Source organism: Poecile atricapillus, chromosome 3 (assembly GCF_030490865.1).
Source record: "Poecile atricapillus isolate bPoeAtr1 chromosome 3, bPoeAtr1.hap1, whole genome shotgun sequence".
Taxonomy (NCBI): Eukaryota; Metazoa; Chordata; class Aves; order Passeriformes; family Paridae; genus Poecile; species Poecile atricapillus.
Genome location: NC_081251.1, coordinates 71,994,602 through 72,017,207, shown reverse-complemented (window position 1 = coordinate 72,017,207; position 22,606 = coordinate 71,994,602). Strand labels below are relative to the sequence as shown.

The window sequence follows — 22,606 nt, the reverse complement described above, 5'->3', positions numbered from 1 at the left end:
TATAGCTTCTTGTGACTTAATCAGAGGAAGAATCATGTTAGAAAACGTAAAGCTGTAAAAGCCATGCTCTCCACAGGTTGTGATCATGAGAATGAGGTTATTCTTTGCAGGCGTTCTCATTACTCTGGTCCAAATTCAAACTGTAAACTGTTTAAATTTGCTGATTTTATCTAGGAAGGAGTACATATTTGTATGAATTGAGAATTCAGCCCATCATGTTTTCTGCATACAATCTTAGTGTAGGCTTCTAGGCTGTTGTTCTTGAATTAGAAATTCAAATATGGGTAATTTTAAATTGTCCCAACTTGTGCTTAGTTTTAAAGAAATTAAAGTGCTTTTCGCTTAAGCACTGTATTGTTGTGTGGAGATTGGGAGTGTAATGACAAGATCTGTAATAATTTTTTAGGTGACAGTAATGTAAAGAATACTTGCTATCAAAGGACATTTTACTTATCTTTCAGTGTCTTCAGGCAGGGATCAGCGATGACAGCTTAGTTTCTCTATGAAAAATAAGGATTTTTAGTACAGGATTTATTTGTTTTATACTGGATTCCTGTGTGTGGTATGTTCTGTTGTGTGGATATAGAAACTAAATTCTGACTACACTTTTTATTGCTGTATAACAATTTTATTATTAATACAGGAACAGTTTCTGTTTAAGCAGTGTGTATATTTAAATATATTGAATGTGGGGAACAGCATGAATTGCCTTTTGCCCATTTGCATTCTTTGAATTTTTTCTTAGGAAGCAAAACATAAATACATAATAGCTTGGTATGCAAAGGGAAGTATTCTAGCATAGTGGAAGGAAAGACATTCAGAAACATGCCTTCCTTTTGGAGAAAGACATTTTTCCCAGTATTGTGCTAGTTAGCCTTCCTTTGAACAAAGTCACTTCCACAGTATCTGTAATTCCTGCATGCAAATTAAAACTTCTCAGAAGATTCTTTAAAAGGCATTTTAAATATTATCTGTTATACTGTGACAGTTAATCTCCTCTGTGGCTATGTAGGAAGCTGTCATAGAGTGAGGGATGTGTGAACCAGACCACTTGATTCTTATTCTTCCCTCTGCCCCCTATTGCATTGAATATGTTCCTTTATTTTGCCTGCACACCATTCCCAATTATGAACATCATCATCTCAGCAGGATCCAACTGTGTTATTACAATTAAATACACTTAGTAGCTATTCTTTAATATCAGTAAAATTAGGTACTTAAAGGGTACACTGCCTGAAGTGTTTGGCTCTTAAAATTTTTCCCATGGTCAGTTGTTCCATGCCAGATCAACTTCAGTTCCTGAACATGCAGCATTCCCACACCCTCCTGCAACTCTTCAGCCAAAGTCAGTCTTTTGCCAAGGTATTCCTTCATGTGTCATCCAGGAATTACATCATTCCTCAGCTCCTGCTTTCCTGTTCTAGTCTAGCCTGCATACAGTGATATTCTGGGATGTAGCACATGTAAATTCCTTCTCTTCTTTCCTCCTAATGGATCCCAATGTCTGTAAGTCCATGGCATGTCATTTAAATGAAAGGCCTGTGTGGCCATCTGCATGAATGAAGATACTGCACGTGATGTGTAGATTGCTGTGGGGTCTGCAAGTGTTAGAAACCTTTCTTTTCCTTTATATTTAGTCAGTTAAATTTGTGTGAATTGAATTCCTGTCTTAATCTAGTCCTTTCCCCAGCTGGGTCAAGAACTTTGCTTTCTCTGTGATGGAGTTAGCTTATATTGCATTTGACAAGTAAGTTCTAAATGGTCCTTGTAATGGATTGCTAAGACTGTGAGGAGAAGCTGTCAAATTCTTGATTAGCTGTTCTGTCAGAGAAGAATAACAACAAGTCAAAACTATGGAAGCCTTCCCAGGCAAGATTTTAGTGTTGTTTCAAATACCTCTTTCTAAAGCCATTTACCCTTGTAGTAATACCTAAAGCAGCTTTTAAGCAGACAGAATACCCCTCTTAAAATGAAATATGATGCTCCAGGGTGGTTGTAAAAGAAAATGCTCTTTCTGGTTCAAGTCACACGTAACAGATCATGGCGGTTAAACCTCTTTGTTGGTAGAATGAATCGGTATTGACTGCCTGGTTACTCTTGTGGGTCATTACCTTGTCAGTTAATTGGAAAGCTTGTGAGGGGCTTCTCTGTGACAGTGTTTTGAGGTAGAAGAAAACAACCTGGGAATAAATGTAGTTAAAAGCAGTTTGTAGTTGGTAACGATGGCTGGTTCCTACATGGTTTTGATTGCTGTGTGTGCATTGTAGGATGGGCTAATCTCTGTGAGAGGTAGGGGATTCCTGTGGTATCACTCTGAAGGCTAACAAGGATTGGAAACAGAATACTACCGTGAAATTTGTACCATAAATAAAACAAATACACTTGTAAGTGTCTATGCTGTATCTGTAACAAAAGGATCTTTAGATTCAAGTCTCTGGTTAATCCAGCTATCAATTGTGTCAAATTTGACCAGCTTGGATCAAATTAATTGCTTATTAATTACATTCTTTACTGATTTAGGTCAAATTAATATAAAATTCCATTAAAACTATAGTTCCACAAAACTATCTTAAAACTGTAGTTCTACTGTTATTGAAGTGGCAGCATTTGATTCCTTATTTATTTTTCAGTGACTTGTTAGAGACTCATAAAAAAGAAATCTGAGTAGAGAGAGAATGTTTTTTCCCACTTTGCACCTGGTCCTGGAAGTCTGAACGGGCTTGTGCATCCTTGTTAGCAATGCAGATTTGGCAACTCAGTCCTAGTTTGCAGTGCTGTTTTGGATGCATTGCTTCAAAAGAGGTTAAAAATTCTCTCTCTTCCCGTTAGCTGTGTGAGTTGTGCAGAGCAGTTAAATGTATGAACCTGGGGGGGAGCTTTCTGTGAGGAAAGTAAGCAGATAAGAGGAAGAGCACATGGAAGATATTTGTTAGAATTGCCATCTATATATTGTTGTTCTTCTGGCTATAACTGCACTTTACATTTTCTTATGGCCTGGGTCTTTAGAGTTGAATTTTATGAGGCAGTTTCAGTACAATTGGGTCAGTCACCCAGTATTCATTCAATTACACACTTCAGCCTTGCTGCTGCCCCTTGACATCTGTACACAAAGCCCATCTTTTTTTTACATAACCTGATCAGCTCAGATGCCAGTTGTGGGAGATGCTGAAAGTCACTGAGGGCTCCAAAGCATAAGAAAAGAAGTGGCTAAATAGTTCATTCCCTCTGGCATGCCCAGAGGCAAGCAGGGACCTGATAATGGCATCATTACACCAGCAATACTTTGTGTTTTGCACATATATTGCTGTAGAAAGGGGAGAAATTTGAGACTCTGTGAGAAATGTCATTAAACACTTTTACATAGGTAGGCAGCTGCATTTCTGTTTGTTTCATTGCACAGGAGCTGGGGTGGTAATGAGGTGTCAGGCCTTGCTGGGTTGTAGATAGGAAAGGTGTGTGCTCCTTGAAGCAGGGTATTAGGGACAGCAATGCAAATAGATTGCCTCGTTAATGTGATTAAATGATACTCTGAATTCTGCCTCTGAGGCTATTTCACTCCCATGTGCAGTTGGGCAAGGTGGTCCAACCAGCCTTTCTGTAGGTGATCAGTAGCTGAGTGCAGCTCTAACTTCACTGCTTTGGGATTCATGCTTGTGAAAATGCTGACTCTGGAAATAAGGCTCAGTAAGTGCTGTGCTTGGAAAATAAGGGCAGGTTCTCGAAAGAAAACTGAAATGCATATAAAAGAGAAATGCCTAGGCAGCAGGAGCTGTGTGCATGCCAAAAGAGGCAGTCAGTCCTAGTGTGCTTTCTGAATAACAGTGGCTTGTGTTTCTTCCACCTGTAAAATGAATACATCACTGCCTTGTCGTGCAAGAGCATCACTGAAATAAATCCAGTGATGTCTCTGATATGTTTGGCTATTTCAATGCCAAACACTAGAGGAAAACTCAGAAATATATCATTAGTTCTTATTTGGGAAAAATAGTAATGGTAGGTCATGAAAGAAGCAGAGTTTTTATAACACAGGCATGAGGAAAAATTGAGATGCTGCTAATGGGAAGTGCTGACTGTCATGTACACAGAACTGGGGTGTTTGACAGAAAATAGTGTGTGATAAAATAATTGAACGCTGTATAAAAAGAGTACACCTCCTAAGCCGGAGAGAGGGGAGTATTAAAGTTGCAGAAATAACCTCTCTCCTAACTCCTGATGTTTGCTTTTACTTGGATTTTTCAACTTCATGTTAAAAATGTAAATGGTGGATTTATTTATGTGAACCAAAGGCAAAAGTTTACTTTAGATTTGGTAATATAAGAGTGGGATACCTACATGCTTGTATTATGTGGAAGAAAACCTTGAATTTTGTTCATAGAAGAATAGATGATGCCTCAATTTCAGCCCACTGTTCCATCAGTTTGGTACAAATGTTTGATAGGCTTTTATGGATCTAAAGAAACTGAGTGCTGGTAACATAAAATTACTGTGAGAAGAAGTGACTGTAATTGGACTTTTTCTGGTGGAGTTGAAAACTGGGTTGTCAGAGGATAGTAAACTGTCAGTTCTTTGTGAACTGAAATGCCTTTGTGTTAAGATTTTGGATGATACTCTAGGAAAGCACCACTCCTGGACATTGCCAGGAACTTCTAAATTTGCTTTAGGTATTATGATTACACAAATAATCATAATTGTGTTTCATTCAAATGATAAGTAAAATCTATATACTCATTAATAAAGAGCTGCAAAGGTGATGTTGGTTAGTCACTAGCAACCCTGAAACTAAGCATAATTTTTGTCTTGATAATGACTCTGCTGTGTTTGTATGAGTCAGCTTAACACTTTATTTCCATATGAAAATGTGTCTTGTGTAGCAGGCCATGTTGAGCAGAGGTTAACCTAATTTATTTTTATTTTATTAATTTTACTTTAATTCCTTCTAGCCTTCAGGAGAAAGAACAACTGTTCAGCACGTCCATTAAAGAAACTACTGCCAAAGTAAGTACATGTTATCAGTTCTTCAGAATATTTACAGATGATATCATGCATCATAATATATTGTCTTTGTTTTAGGAAGTTAGCTTTGTAGTGTTCCTTCTAAGAGGATTTTGCACAAAAATATTTTCAAGCATCCACTGAAAAGCCCTCCCCAGCTTTTTGTTTGAACAGGCCATAGGGATTATAATACTTCAGGAAGCAGATGGAGTCATCTCTTCTTTCTCAGCTTTTTTACTAGTGATCAGTCCTCTTGTTCAGGTCTCTATTCAGGAACAGACTACTCAGTGTCATGAAATCATGGTCATAGCTGAATAATTTAGCTCTTAATGCAGAATCTCTTACTTTCCTCTCTAACTGGTTTTGTTGGTATGAAGGGAAGAGCATAAATGAAGTACCTTTTTACCCCACCATTTCACTAATAATCTAGCTAGCAATCTCATTTTTATACCCTTTAAAAATACAAAGAAAAGTGATACAGCATATTTAGCACAATTTTTGTTTCTAACTAGAAATAATATTTTTCCTTTATATTTCTTATTTCATAGGCTTCTTTCAAGAAGTAGAAAACAAGAGTTTTATTTCAGAATTGCCCATGTTGATGCATACTCTTGAAAAAAAAAAAGATCCATTTACTCTAGCCAGTTCACATAGATCTATATGAAACAGGAAATGAAAAATATTTTTGGGTTTTGATTAATAATGAATTTATATTCTGAAATAAACTTATTTTTCACATTTTCTCTAATGGCAGTCACCTAAATCAGTAAAAAAATTTATCCTTCATAGTCTAATCTTCCTAATCATCTTGACCAACACTTTCAATGTGCAGTGTTACAAAGATAATTTGAAGACTGAATCTCATTGCCAACTTCTTCCTTCTCTTCCACTTTATTTTGAGCTCATTTTCTCTATTCCTTGCTTATACCCACGTCTTGCAAAAATTAATATAGACTATAACAATGATTCCCCCTGTATCTTTAAAATGATTATGAATAAATTATCAAGGAAATTATTTTAACTGACCTACACCTCATCCACTAAAATGAATGAGACCTTCAGTAGCTCAACGTGATCTTTCAAGTGTTGTTTCAAGCTATTTGCAAGCTAAAACATAAGGTAGAGAATTTGCCATTTCCCCAGAAAATGTCTCATGAGGTATTATTTTATCACCATAGTATCTAGAGACTTTTTCAATACCAGCTGAAGCATTGGGTAACAGTAGAGAAGTCTGCAAGGTAGAATTTCACAGATTTATTTTTTTTTCCCCTTAAAATTTTCATTAGACAAAATACTATTTTAATTTTATTCTATTCCTATGTGATGGCTTTTATTTGTTATAGGAGATAAATAAGAAGCATGTAGTGACATTTCTCCAAATAATTTCCTATTTAGTTTATTCATATAATCTCATCCTATTATTTTCATCTCAAAATAAATAGAGCTGGTCTTTTAAACCCTTTTATTGTATGGGGAAAACATTCCTTTGTCAAAGGTCCTTCCTTTTCCCCAGTGCCACTGGCATTTCCATGGCCTTTTCTGCCTCCTCTCTCTTGTTTTCAGCTGTGGCTGCAAAAGCTAACTTCTGCCTGCTAATGAAGGGAGGGCTGTCCTTATTCACCACTTTCCTTCAGAAATTAATATCTGCTTTCAGTAATGGCAAGATTGTGCTGTGTGGGAGAGCAGGTAGATTGTTCCTTCCTTTAGGCAGTGTTAACAGAATTTCTTTATCTTTTCCAAGGTGCTATTTTAAAGAAATATGAAGGTTACTTAAAACTTCTTTTCTCTTGAGATGATTGGAGAGTCAATTCCAGTGCTTTACTTGCTGTCCTTGTCCCTGTTTTTGTCACTTTAGATTAACATCATATACTGGAAAGATGGAAGATGATGACAATGGACAAACTTGCCTTTGATATTTTGCTGTTTTTCATCTTGATTCCACGTATCTTTGCTAACCAGCTTTCAACTGGTTTCAGATAGACTGCTTTTTTGAATAACATTTCAGTCTGAATGCAGATTTATAAGGTATATTCCTAAACAAGAGCCTTTTAAAAAAAAAAAAAAAAATCTGCTTTAAAAATACCTCAGAAACCACTGAAGAGGATTTTGTAATAAATACAGTAACACTTGGCTGCAAAAACACTTTTCTGAAACTGAGAGGTTTTTTTTAGACTTTGAGCCTGTTGGTCTGTGGGTCACAGCAGAGCTGGTCTCTGAGAACAGGGAGAGGGCACTGTTGGAGCCACAGGCCCCCGCAGTCAGGCTGGTTACAGAAGGATGGTGTTCGCTGGAAGCCCAGGACACTGGCTCTGTGAATGTTCACCGCCTTTGTTAGCTAACAAATAACCTTTCCTTAGCAGCTGAATAAGCTACTGCAATGAATAATAGTATCTGTTATGAAGATACAATAATTACAAAAAGTGAAAAGAATTGGAGCTTGTAGAGTAGACCTGATGTGACGTAGAAGCAGTGCCATTATTTTAGGGGATATTACTTTGTCTTTCCCACTTGCTCATTTAATTTTGTTGAACTATGCCATATGATAGGTCTGAAGATTAATGTTGTTCATTTATCTGCAGAATACATGTGACATAGATACAAGCAGAGGCCCGGCAGCCTACTTATCTCATGTTCCAGAAGAATCATCTCCGAGTTGGAGGGACTGCCTTTCTGCCTCTGGTCCCTGCATTTGGTCCGTTAATAAGGAGTGCCAGAGAGCTTTGTTCTGACAGTGGGGCTTACAAAGTGGACAGTGCTCACTAGAAACTGATTAAACATCCCAGCTTATTTTGCATAATTGCCAAACAGCTGTCTAGTGATAATGACTTTAACTTACTACCAGCATGGGATATATTCATGCAGTTTTCCTGGAGCTGAAAGATTCCCCATCTAATTGCAATTCACTGAGCCATTCAATGCCCCTAAAGAGAGAGTACTGCTTGGAAAGAAGTCATTAAAAACTTTCAGATTTATTTTGGAGATGGGAGACAGAAATGGCCTTTGGGTTTTTTAGGCACGTTTATTCACCTCTGACAGGTTTGGGGTTTTAAAAACATTTTAACTGAATTAGCCAGTGAGTCACTTAGAAGGGGCTACTGGAACAAATTGAAATATCTGTGAATTTAAAAATTATAGTAGATGCAGAAGCCATACGTGTTTTTAAATTAATAAAACGACTCTGAAGTCTTTACTTCAGAGTAACAGTTACTGCTTGGAGGGTAGTTCTGTTGATTCAAAAAAAATTTACCCATTTATAGTTAATAAATAGTCTGAGCAAAGGAAGAGTGTCTTATTAACTTAAAAGGATTTAAAGATAATTTTATATATGAATTATTATCATTTAATTGTATGAACAGATAAACCATTAGAACTATAGTTTTGCTCTTTAAAAAATGAAGTTATACCTGTGCCTCTGTTAATATGCATAGCGCTTGTTTTTGAGGAAGGAAAAATAAAAGTGAAGGAAGACAGGGAAACTTTTCTCTGGAGATTTCCTTTCACATGACATCATTTCAGAACTGGCCTGTGCCTATCTTGGCTATTGCTTTAGTTTTGGTTCCAATGAACACAATGTTTTCTTAAGTGTCAGCTACTATTTTAAGAAAGTGTTTGGTGTCTGCCTTCAGAACAAGGGATTTGCCTTAGTTCAGTGAAGGGTTTTTGTTCATTTTGCTTTCCTTCCCAAATGATGCAATGTGGAGTAACCCCAACATTTTTTAATATGCAGGACTTGTATAAATTTTGCATGCTGTATAAGCTCCTTCTGAGGTAGCAATGTACACTGAAATGTAAAGTACAGAAGCGCCTGAATTTGCTTTATTTTTTTTCTCTATTTTCTCTCTTCATCTTTTCAATACCAAACCATATTGAAGGACCTTCAGTTAAAAAGATAAAAAAGAGAGCAAGGGAAAGTCAGAAACCTGAACCCTAGTAAGCTGTGTGTCCTGACTGTGAAACAAAGTACGGTGTCAAGCTGATATAGCCTTATTTGTTGCCTGTGTGAAAAATAAGGCTGCTTTGCCTTTTTTAATTTAAAATGCAGAGCACGGTATATTTTGTATAAAAATCAGTGCACATTGTATGTCATGGAATTTTAATCTCCAAATACTGGCTTACTTATGCTTCACTTCAGCTCAATCATTAATACTGAAATTGCGCAGAATTTGCAAGATGGCCTTTCTTCTGTGTGCAGCCTGAGTGTGTAATAGTGAAACATGTCCTCTCTCATGCAGGTAGTCAATGCTAATACCATTCCCTGTTTTAACAATAGAATGTGCAGCACAGCCTGGAAATTTTGATTCAATGTTGGGTGTTTCTGTAAAGACATCACTTTTTATTAAGCTTTTTTACCTTGCTGCAGGATGTTATGTCATGTGTGTTAACCAAGAACGTTTGAAGCCCCATTTCAACTGCCTTATACTTTTACATGAATGAATTCTATATCATGGCTGTCTGCCTCAATTTAGGTTTGCACGAGTCAGAAACTCTGCAGTACTTTGAGGAGGAAAGTGAGTGATATTGAGACTCAACTACCAGCTCTACTTGAAGCCAAAATGCTGGCTGTTTCAGGTAAGTTTTAAGTGATGAGAAGGATTAAGAGTGTTAAGGAGTCTATTAGAGCAGTTATTGACCTCTTCATAACAGACTTTTTAGGGAAAGCTTTTCATGTGCTTGTGTAGATCCCTTGAAGTTGTGACTAGCCTGTCAGAACAGGGCTATGCCATGCCTTGTGTAAGGTACTTCAGGTCACTCTCCACAGTTTGGAACTACTGATGCTGTGTGGTAGACAATTAACCTGCAAAACATGTGATATTTTTCAGTAGGTGAAATTGATGTGTAATCATCAATTGCTGTTCCAGGACTCCTCAAGTTACGTTCTTAGAGCTCTCTAGCTAAGTTGTAAATGTATAGCTAAGGAATCATAAGTACAAGTCTGGCTTTAAATGACACTTTAAAATGGAATACAATAATTGGCAGCTTCTGCTGTACAGATCATTAAACAACTAATGTTGGCAGCAAAAGAGCACTTTCATCCTTGGACCACTCGTGCATGTTATTTACAACCAGTAAAACACTGAAATGTGATTACAGAGTGTGATACATAACAGCCTTACATGTCACTTGCTTGGGATTGCTGCACTGTTCAGCATGGAAAAAAGGCAAATCACAGTCCTTTCTTTTAAGTTGAAAGAGGTGGGTTTTCTAGTTTAGCAAATGGTTTGCAAATGTTTCAGTACGTGTCTCTGCTAAACACCTGCCTCAGAGAGGAAGCTGAGTAGAAGGGAATGTGGACTAGAGTGCAAGGAGTTACACCAAGAAAAGAAAGGCTAAAGGTTTTTTGATACATGTTGAGATGTAGCTCTTCATATGTGATTTATATTTTAAGTTATATATAAGAATCTATATTGCACACACAAATTATTTTAAAATGAAACCTTGTACAGTGTCACATGTTTTGTTTGCCAGGAGTGGATAATGTGGGCTTGAGCAAAGTCCTAAAGGAAATTAAAGCCCAGATTTTGTGTTGATGCTTAGCATGCTCAATTCCCATATTTCTCATAAAACCTTTTTTAAAATGTAAGTCTCTTTTATTTCTCTCCACCTGTAAGAGGTAAACCAGGCAATGGTCTTTCTCTGCCCTCAGACTGTTTAAATGTAGGTAATTTTCTCACTTTCAGAAAAGGGGTTTTATGGCTTAGGGACAAAACAGCCCATAAACTGGTCATGCAACTACATGTAGGAAGCAGTTGGCCAGAAAAGCTGTATCTCAGTCTGACACTTGGAGAGAGTGAATGACAGCTTGATGATCATTTCCAAAACATTCATAACAGCATTTTATACTTGTTAGCTCTTAAAAGAGGTTGTTTGTTTCAGGAATGAATTCCAGTTTAATGCTGCTCTTAATATAAACTGTTTTTACAATTGTTTGACTGCCTTTCTATGCTTTTTAAGAAGTATCAGTGCATTTTCTTTTCTTCTTTTACTTCAAGGAATCTTAATGACTGTGAATGGTACAATCCTAATTTTTTACTAAGGCAACATTCTGCATGACAGAATTAAAAATAAAGGACGAAAGGTAATTTGGTGACAGTGGATACTGTAATTTCTTTACCTCATTTTAAGATACAGATACATTTAGTCAATGTGGTGGCAAGAATAAAAAGAAAATTATTTCTTTGAAAGCCTGAAAGTAAAAAAGTGAAAAAAAAAAATAAATCTGAAAACACCAGGAATAGTCTTAGAGCACACGGTGAATAAAATCAGAAAAGCCAAGATACAGTGAGTTGCAGCTAGCTAGCAGAGAGGCAAATCAGGAAGAAAAGATTTGATAAATGCAGAAGAGGAAAGAGGAAGTAAGATATAAAATATGGTGTTGTTCTGTTTTTTTAACTTAATAAGGAAAAACCAGTGAATAGTGGATAACGGAGAAGGCTAAATTACTTTAGCTTCTGTGTATTCCTGTGTTAGGATTAAATGAATGACACCTCTTGAGGAAGGCATAGTTAAGAAGCAGGTGTTAACCTTCTAAATACTAGCTAAGATTAAGCAAGACACTTTATGTACATATTCCCTGGTCTCTCAGCCACCAGTGTTAATGAACAGCTTGTCTATACTCAATTGTTAGAAGTTGGAAGAATGTTCCATTGGGTAATATGCACTTATTTCAGTACAGTCTTGGAACAGCATGGCTTTCAGAAGGAATTACAGCGTGCATATGTAAATATGCTGTAATAAAGTTTAGTGGTGATAGAGGTTTTCATGTAGTCTGGAAACATCAGGAAGGGTTAAATGTCTGTTACTTCTTATGTAGCAGTTAGATAATTTATTCAGACAGTATCTTCAAGAACACTATTAATGGATACTGAGAACAACTGTTTTGCTCTATACAGATGTCACATCATTTTTGATAAAAGTAGCATTTTTCTTGAGGAAGCAGTAAGAGTTAAGAGACTTTGGAACAGTGTCAAAGCAAAAAAGGTGACTGTATCCCAAAAGCTAGATTAGATGAGCTAAGGAGTAGAGTTATGAAGTGAAAATTAGCTTTCAGATCTTATATGTGGTGACTTAATGATGTGATGACTTGGAAAGCATAATATATACCTCAGCCCTTAATGGATATCTTGACAGCTTCAGACAACATTCATTTGGTGCATGGACTGTACTTTCTAATACAAATACATTGATTTAATATACTGATGTATTTGCATCAAAAAAAAAGGTAAGAATATAGTTTGATATTATTTTTGGAGGAAAATGCTCTGATAAATGTGATAAATGCAATGTGAGCATAAGTTCTCTTAGTCTTATCAATGCCATACCATGGAATTTAAGGCTGTATGATAAATGATATTGTAAAGATATAAGAGATAATACTATGTATATAAATGCATCTCCTTCTTAGTATTTCATCCTGGGAAGAAGTACAAAATTAAATTGAAAGAGAAGAAAGTTTGTGAATAATTGGATTATTGAAGGCCATAAAATAAATTGAATTAAGTTCCAGTGAGCTTTCATATGGGAAAAAGAAAAGAAGCCCATACTTACATGTTCAAGAGACATTTTTATCAACAAGTGCAAATCAGAACCTTTCTATCAACACCTCAATTACATCTGATTGGCCTGTTGGGACAAATAGTTAATACTCTGGAGATGCTAGTCCAGAATTTTCCTCCAGAGAGAGTTAGAAGAATCCTATGTTATTCCAGTTATTATGTCAGTAGCTTTGGGTAATTATAGGTAACAAGTTCTCCTGATGTCATGAGATGTTACTGCTGATATGCACATCTGTAAATTCTCATCAATGAGCTGTTATAGTTTAGCATCTTAGTTGGTCTTTTTTTAATTATACAAAACCACTTTAATGTCAGTGCTTAGAAACCTGCATGTGATGTTTCTAACAGCTGCTTCTTACAGTGGCTCTGAGCATGCTCATAAAATTTTGTAGTCAGTTATAGGAAGAACATGATGTTACTATTTAGCATGAGATTTTTCTAGGGAATAAATTTCAGATGAAACAATTTGAAGCTTGTAAGAGAATTCAAGTAGGATGATGTTTAAGCAAGTGTGAACATAACTGTAGAAATATTATTGGAACTTATTTTCATACTTTGAGCTATTTTACACGAGAGGAAATAATAAGAGATGGCGTGTTTCTGTTGTTTTCTTAGTGAGAAAATAATTTGGGAATAGGACTGAAGATGCAAACTAAAATGAATTTTTAGTCCTGTTTCATCTCTTTCCTATATCTGAAAAAAAGAGGTTTATGGAGGTACATTTTACAATGTTTTCATAGACTCTTTGAGAACTTTTTTTCCTCTTGAGAATGCATATTTGCATGGGACTAGATAGCCAGAAAGTGGCTTAATGAGAAGCTAAGCAGGCATGAATGAAATTCTGTTTATTATGTAGTTATCCATGAGATGCATATCATTAACTTGCCTTCTGTTTTTGAAAACACAAATTAGATCCAAACACAGGACTTAGAGTGAGGTGACTTGTAGTTTGAAAATCTTGAAATTGTCTATACCATTAAGAGATCATGAGTCATGGTCCTATAATTATCATTACCTATATTTCATTAAGTACTGGCAAGTGGGAGCTGCTTGGAAATGATGTTGTGGGATGACTTCCAGCAGTACAATAAGGTTTTTTTCCTTATGTCAATGTAAAAGCATAGTTTTTTAAATAACATGACATAAATACGAGATAGCATATTTCACAAAGTCTAATGTTAGGGCTGTTGCCTCTCTGGCTGCCCTTTGATGCTCATTTAGGGCAAATTTTGCATGGATCCAACTGTAACAAAAAGTGCCCCCCAGCTTTCCAGATTTGGTGCTAAGTATTCCTGTTGGGAATGAGTAGGTTAGAGAGGGGGGGGACAGAGCCATCAGGCTGGAACACGCCAGTGCAGGCAGAAGGACATTTTCAGCCATCCATCTGTGGTTTATGTTAATGTGGATGCCTTGTTTTCATGCTCGTGCTGTAGTCTGTCATTTCAATCAGAAATATGAATGGACACGTAGTTCTTGGTATGATGTCAAGTTCTTCCCCAGACATGCTGCTCCTAATTTGTCTTTCACTGGAAGGTAGTGATGTTCCTGGTTTCTTTTCTGTTTCTGAGAAATGTTGTTTGGTGATGGTTGCAGAACTTGCCTGATCTTAGAGACAAAACCAACAATGCTTCTTTGTGCCTTCTCACAAAGGCTCAGTTTTTTGATGAATTGGAGTCCAATAGAGGGCTGCATCTTGTCAGCTGACATAGCTGGTTCCACACTTGCCTATTCCTGATTCCAGCAGCAGCCTGGGTTGATAGATCAGAGGTGTACTGAGATTAATTCTACTTCATGACTGCAGTGTCTGGTTCCAGCATACAATTCTGTGTATGGTCATGTCTTCCACAACACTCACTTCATATATATATATAAAATTTGCCACCATGTATTGGTCAAGCAGTGTACTTTTTGTCACACCTATTTGAAAAATAATGCTAGTGATGATAGTAAAAGGTTCCAAAATCTTAGAAAATTCGAGGACTTAGGTTTGGAAAGCCCTGGGAAAAGCAGGCCCTGGGAAATGTTAAGCCTTGTGCTTGCTAAAGACCAGGTCAAGCTGCACCTGTGTAGTCAATATATGATAAATGATAGAATTGTTAGATGTGATTAGATATAATTATTGTTTAGAGAACATGGGGAACCATGTTAGGGGGCTAAGGGGGGATCACGAGAAATTCATGCTTGGGTAAAAACAATGCATACAATAGAACAATGTAAGATTAATAATTAATATGTAAGTTGCATAACGATAGAGTATAAAATATGTTCAACTCGAAAACCAAATCGGGTCAGATTTGGGTATGTGTACCCCTGACACCCAGAGCTCTTTAAATAAAGCACCTTCATATAACCATTCGTGGTTGTGTGTGATCCTGAACGCTAACATTTTGGCGACCCAGATGGGACCTTGTGAGTGCTGCTGAGCGAACTCGCGACCCGATCACGCTCCAGCCGGCACCGAGGGATTCTCGGGGAGCCCATCCGGCTGCGACTGTCTCCGCTGCTCACAACGTCCCCGGGAGAAAAGGTAAGGTGCTTTAATTTGGTTTTGGTGCCTGCCAGTTAGACGCGGTGAAAGCTGCGCGTGGTTGGGCTAAAGGAATTCCTCTTGGTAAAAGCCTAGGCGCCGTCCGTAAGACGACTGCGAAAGCGTCGCAGGTTCGGCATTTGTGGTATATTATAGTTATAGTTATAATATGGAGAAGCTTAAAGGTATTTTGGGCAGCAGTGCTCCCATACCGGCTACTTCTCCTTTGGGGTGCTTATTAGCACATTGGAAACAAGGTAACTTTGGGAAAGAATTACATAAGGTTAAGTTAATTTCGGTGAGATCTCCCCACAGAAAAAGACCCCAGCGACCCCGTCTCGTCTGTTGGTAGCTATAACCCCTTTTGTCTTTCTTTACTTTGTTTTCCTTATCTCTCTCTCTCTCCTCTATCGCATAACCCTTGTTGTTGGCACTAAAATAAAGGTATATTATTGTTGTTATGATTTAAACTGAAATCCCTTTGTGTCCTTTTTGCACTCTGAGATCAAACGAACCTCTCACGAGTCCCACTCGCGTTAGCGAGTCATGACATCTAAATTGGCGTCACGGACAGGATTTCTGACAGACAGAAGGGGCTGCAGGTTTGTTGTGCAGTCTGTATTAGGGGAAAGACGTTTTGCTCCAGCCGCACCCAGCCCGACACTCCCAAAGAGTGAGCGGTGTCTAGAAAGCAAGGGGGGCAACTCGAATTTCCCGCAAACTGCACACGCCGAGGTGAAAAGCACCCCACACTCACTTGAGGGCTCTGTCTGCAGGATTTCGCAGAACATCTCTTAGTGCAAAAGGGTGGGAATGTTTTTGTTGTTGTTGTGTGTATGAATTTTGACTGCTTGGTGTAGCAAAGAGATAACTAGAATTTTAAACTGGAGGAGTGCCTCCCAAGCAGATTTGGTCTTTTTACCCATACAGGGAAGCAAAAAGTTGTGTGTGTGTGTATAATCTAAGTTTATACCTCCCTGTAGTGGTTTTTCCTTTGTAAAAAATGACTGAGAACAGCAGTGCAAAAGTTAAAACTGCATTTTATGCATGTTATGCTCTGTTAGCAAAACACAATACCAGACCTTCTCCAGGAGGAAAAAGTTGGTGCTCAATAATTGGTTTAATTTGGAAAATGTGATTGATAGAGTATGTTCATTACAATATGAAACAAAATTTAAACTGGGCAAAAATAAAACTATACTCTGCTCAGTTTTGGGAGCTTGTCTTACAGCAGCTATAGAAACTCGCTGTAAGTAAAGAAGTAAAGAAAAAAACTACCTCCAAAACCTAGTTAAAATTTTGCAAAGACAATTGGATGAAGAAAAAGTAAGATCAGTCTGTTGCAAGCAGCTCTCCATGATAAAAATTAAAAAAAAAAAAAATAAAAAATGCTGACTTGCTAAAAGAAACAAGAGAGGAAAACCCCTCTCCTTAATCAAATTTACCCTCAAAAAGAGCTAACTTGGATAAAATTGTGGGGAACGCTGCTGTCCTAGTTTGAAACCTCTAATTAAAAATATAATTTTTAATTTGATAATATAATTACATAACATAATTTTACAATATAATTATTATATAATATATTATAGTATAATAGAATATAATATACTATTACTACTATATTATAATATAATATAATTATATCAATGATAAGGATCTTGATCTGCATATAACTACTAAAATAGAAATAAAAAATAGGAAAAAAAAAATAGAAAAAAAAAAAAAAAAGAGAAAAGAAAAAGGGAGTACGGGCGTCTCCCTCACGAGTCAGAGACAGAATATGTATTCCGAGTGTCTCTCACTGGACGTGATCCAATTCGATTGGGAGAACAGGAATCCAGTGGGTACTGGGGACATGAAGTATTTTTAACAACAAGAGACATACATAGCCCATGGTCCCTAACTCAGCACGCAGCTTATTGGGCAGAGGGGCTTAACCCCTTGGAAAGGGGGGACTTTATTGCTATAGTTTGTACCCCCAACCAACTACTGAAAAATATTTAGAAAGCTGCCTGCTTACAAATGATACACAAAAGAAAATTAATTGTTGGTTATGAATTACCAATGTTGTTACTTGTGAAAACTATTTAAACTATTAAAAATTATAGACTTGTAAAAATCCCAGAAAGAAAAAATCAGAGAAAGCAAAGGGTGTTAGATACATTGGTTCTCTTAATGAAAACCCAGAAAAAGAGAAAGCAAATCTCTCATCGCCAGTATTGGTGGTCACTAGAGATAAAGAAAGGGGTCTCCAAAAACATAATGGGTGGCTTATCACTTAAAAGTTAAGCAAAGTAGTCTCTAATTGGCACTGTCCCAGGTTCATTGTATCGAATGCCCCATTGTATAACTCAGTACACCTCCACAGGCTCTGGGCTGTGAGCCCAAGCAGTCTCCTTCTCAGCTTCTGGGACTGGAGCCCAAACAGCTTTAGAATCAGGGAAACTGGTAACTCTGCCTCTCATGGGTGAGCAGAGAGGGGAAGTTAGTTTTATGCTCACTAGAAATAACAAAACTGGAGACATACTGATTACAGCAATAGTAAGTCCTAAACGTGCACCTATTGCTTCTGTAGTTAACAGTAGAGCCCAAATTTCTGTGTTGACCAATACAGACTAGTACAGGATTTGAGAGCAATAATAGGATAACTGAAGATATTTATCCAGTGGTAGCTAATCCTTGCATATTGTTAACATCCGTAAAAGAGAAATAGAAATGGTTTACTGTAATTGATTTAAAAGATGCCTTTTTCTGCATACCCCTTGACAAAGAAAGTAGGAAACTGTTTGCCTGTGAGTGGGAAAATCCAGAAAATGGAAGGAAAACTCAGCTCACCTGAACACGGCTCGTACAAAGATACAAGAACAGTCCAACACTATTTGGAAGCCAGCTGGCGAAGGAGCTGGAGATTTGGACCGAGAATGGGCAAGTACCGAGAGAACAATACCTGCTGTTACAGTATGCTAATGATACACTGACAACTACAGAAGAGAAACAATCTGCATAAAGGTAACAATTGAAAATTTTAAATCAGCTGGGAATGGGAGGATATAAGGTATCTAAAACAAAGGTACAAATTGCCCAACAGACTGTGATTTACCTGGGGTGTGAAATCTCACAAGAGCAATAAAAGCTGGGTACTAATCGTATTCAAGCTATTTGTGCCATTCCAGAACCCTAGAACCTATATGAGATACAAGTTTCCCTTGGGATGACAGAGTGGTGCCGTGGATCATGGACTATGGACTAATTGCAAAACCCCTGTATGAAGCCCAGAAGACACAGCTGATTACCTAGAGCAAACCACAGAAGGAGGCCTTCCTCAAACTGAAGGAGGCATTGACAACAGCTCCGGCGTTAAGACTGCCTGATTCATCCAAGGATTTTCACCTGTTTGTGCATGAAAGACTACACCCAGCACTGGGAGTGCTGACCCAATGTTTGGGAAGCTGGAAAAGGCCGGTAGGCTGCTTTTCCAAACAACTTGACAATGTGAGTGCTGGATGGCCTTCATGCCTGCGGGCAGCTGCAGCCACTGTGATGCTGACACAAGAAGCTAGGAAACTCATGATGAGTAGACACATAAATGTCTACATGCCACATATGGTAACCACTGTTTTAGAACAAAAGGGGGCCATTGGCTATCTCCAAGCAGGATGATAAAATTCCAGGTAATCCTGACTGAGCAAGATAATGTCACACTAAAGACAACTAACCTCTTGAATCTAGCTTTGTTCCTAGGTACCACAACTGAAGAAGGCTGACTAGAGCATGACTGTGTAGAAATAATAGAGGACACCTATTCAGCAAGAGAAGACCTGAAAGACATCCCACTAGAGCAACCAGAGTGAGAGCTATTCACAGATGGAAGCAGCTTCACGGAGAATGGGACCAGATACGCTGGATATGCGGTAACAACAGTCAGTACAATGGTGGAGTCAAAAGCATTATCACCAAATACATCTGCCCAGAGGGCAGAACTGGTTGCCTTAACCAGAACACTAGAACTGAGTAAAGGGAAATTGAAAAGCAGACTAGACAGCCCGACAGATTGCTCAAGAAGTGGAAACAACAATGGCATTGATACCTTTAAAGACTAATGTATCTCAATTTAATTTGCCTCCAAAACCAAAATATTCAATAGAAGATGAGAAATTGGGACATTTGCTAAATGCACAAAAGAATTCAGAAGAGTGGTATGTAACTGCACAAAGACAAATAGTATTAACCCCTTTGATAATGAGAGAAGTTCTACAAATTAAACATAACAAATATCATTGGGGTGCAGAGGCATTGGTAAAACTGCTAAAGCAAAAATTAATCTCTGTACGGATGCTAACAATGGCAAAATCAACTCAGTGGCTAGACACAGGCATAGCTAGGAAGGATTAGGATAGGAATAGAATCAAGATGACACTTAGCAAGAACCCTCTAGTAGAGTGAAAGTTGGGTGGGCTCTAGAGCAGATAGCAAACTATCAGAATAGAGAAACGGGTCAGGTAGACAGACTAGCAAGAGTCACCCAGGAAAAATTTAAAGAACTAAACATAAATTACAATTTATTACTCCTGAAAGAGCATGGAGGGTGTGAGTTTTTTTTAAAAGGGACAGATTGTTGCGTCCACATCCCAAATGTAACAGAAGATGTAGAACATGACATCAATCAGTTGCAACAAATAGAGCATGAAGCATGGGAAGAGCAAAAGGATGTGACTATAAGTTGGTTAGACAAAATCTTTAAAGGGTTAGGGTGGAATGTGAATTCATGAATTAAATCTATCATTGAGAATGTGATAATTTTATTAATTGTATTTTTAGTAATTTGGTTAGTTTACAGCATCTTAAAAAGAGAAATACAGAAGAAAACATCCTGGAACCAGAAGATAATAAAGGCACTGATGCGAGACCCACGCTCACCATCTTCCGGTTCTCCATTTCGTGACAGCATCCAGGACAACGTTTACATCAATCAAGGATTCAAAGAACATCAAGTATAAACTCAGAAACAAAGGACTGTATCAAGTGAAAACATTTGCACTTATGGTGAAGTGAAAATGCTTTCAAAGGGGGGAATGATAGTAAAAGGTTCCAAAATCTTAGAAAATTCGAGGACTTAGGTTTGGAAAGCCCTGGGAAAAGCAGGCCCTGGGAAATGTTAAGCCTTGTGCTTGCTAAAGACCAGGTCAAGCTGCACCTGTGTAGTCAATATATGATAAATGATAGAATTGTTAGATGTGATTAGATATAATTATTGTTTAGAGAACATGGGGAACCATGTTAGGGGGCTAAGGGGGGATCACGAGAAATTCATGCTTGGGTAAAAACAATGCATACAATAGAACAATGTAAGATTAATAATTAATATGTAAGTTGCATAACGATAGAGTATAAAATATGTTCAACTCGAAAACCAAATCGGGTCAGATTTGGGTATGTGTACCCCTGACACCCAGAGCTCTTTAAATAAAGCACCTTCATATAACCATTCGTGGTTGTGTGTGATCCTGAACGCTAACAGTGAGTCCCCCAAACCAACTCTCAAATGGTCCCTCAGACTTCAGACAGCTCTGTGTTGTGGTTTGTCCCCAGCCAGCAGGAAAGTCCTATGTAGACTTTCTCTCTGCTCATTCTGGGGGAGGAAAGTAAAACTTCTGTGTTGAGATAAGAACAGTTTAATAACTGAAGCAAAATAAAATATAATAGTACTAATGTTAAAAATAACAGCAATAATAATGGTAATGGAAAGGAGAGTGAGAAGAGGCATAAAGCCCAAGACAAACAAGTGATGCACAATACCAATAAAGTGATGCTTACCACCCACAGACCAGTGCCCAGCCCATTTTCAGGCAGCTATTGGTCCTACCCAACCAACTCCCCCTAGTTTATTTGCTGCATATGATGTTCTGTGGTATATGGAATATCTCTTTTCCCTGTTTGGATCAGCTGTCCTGGCCATGCTCCCTCCCAGCTTCTGGTATACTTGCTTGCAGAGCATGGGAAACTGAGATGTCCGTGATTTTAGGCTAAGAACTGCTCAGCAACAGCTAAAAACATCAATGTGTTATCAACATTATTTTCTGCCTAAATTCAAAACACAGCACTGTACCAGCCACTAAGAAGAAAATTAACTCTATCTCAACCAAAACCAAGACATTATACTGTTTGTCTTTTTCATCTTGTTTTCAAGTCAGACTGCGAGATATTACTGGCTTTCAGTGAACTTCAAGGGTAATTCATTGTAGCTGAAGTTCCAGCATGATATGTGACCAGACAGCAGAAAATCTTTTCTTCTGTTAGAGAAGTCAGTCATGAAACAACTTACTCTCTTTCACTCCTCTTACCTAAGCAGCTATCCCTGGAGCAGGAGAGAAGGTCAATTTTTCTCTTTGGCAGCTCTTTTTCTTTTTTTTTTTTTTTTTGTTTTGTGCTCAAAGGAGACATGTTAGGTAGAAAAGCTGAAGAGCTGTGAAGGGAAGGTGCTATCCCTCTGTAGAAAGGGGCTGTGCTGTGGTCTGGAGGGCACGAGAGAAAACACTTGTGGAAGGACACAGATATGTCTTTCTTTCCATTGTTACTACTGATTTGAAATGTTATTACTTTGGGGTTTATTTATTTGTGCTCCCCACTGCCCCTTTGGGGTTTTTTTGGTGTTTTGGTTTTTTTTTTAATATAGGTATATATATTCCTGAGTTGAATATATATACTGAGTCACAGTATATATAATATATATATACAGTCACAATATAATACTGAGTCACAGTACCTTGGTGACTATGTCCAGGTACAAGAGGCTCTCTGTGACTGAGGATTGCTCCTCCAAATGTATGTCTGTGGGGTCTCTCACCTTCTTCTAGCTGGCAATTACGTGTCAGGATCACATCAATCATGTAGTTGAGTTATGCTTCATAAAAGCATTGACATGTGTTATTGCTTAAAAACAATAATTGCAATTCAAATGTGCTGGATTTCTGTAAAATGTTTCAGGAGATGGTAGACTGTCCTTCATTTGCAGTTTATTTTCTCAGAGGTGCAAGCACACTGGCAGTCCTTCCAGAATCTTACATTTGTCATGTCTTTAGCTTTTTCCCTTTCCTTTGTAAGTAGGTGAATGGTATTTATTTTCTTCAATTTCTTTTGTGGTGTTGAAATTACTTTGTATCCTCATTAATTACAGGGTGGAAGATTTTCATCCTTGTATTCTGGTACCATTGATAAATACTATGGTGGCAAATGCCCCGAGCTAAAATGTAAATTTTCACTTTCTTATGAATTATTAAAGGTAGTGCTGTAAGTATATGAAGAATTAATTTACAGATAATGATGAAGAATGACCAGTCTATTCTTTTTTACATTTAAGCTAGTGTCCAATAGATAGGCTTTATTATTAATGAAAAATTTACTCCTTTGTACTACAATGAACATGTTTTCAGTGGGGCTGAGACTTATCTCTTTACTTCACGTATAAATAATGGTAACTATGAATGTATATAACTTCTGCCATGAATTTGAGAAAAAGTGTGAGTAAAAAATTTGT

General features: G+C 37.5%; 1 protein-coding gene across 1 annotated transcript in view; it reads left to right on the top strand.

The window, feature by feature from the left end:
• The window catches only part of DISC1 (DISC1 scaffold protein), a 201,008-nt gene that overhangs the window by 74,662 nt on the left and 103,740 nt on the right, over positions 1 to 22,606 (top strand). Inside the window, 2 exon segments of the mRNA XM_058835575.1 lie at positions 4,941 to 4,995; positions 9,459 to 9,561. Coding sequence (XP_058691558.1) covers positions 4,941 to 4,995; positions 9,459 to 9,561 — 158 coding nt within the window.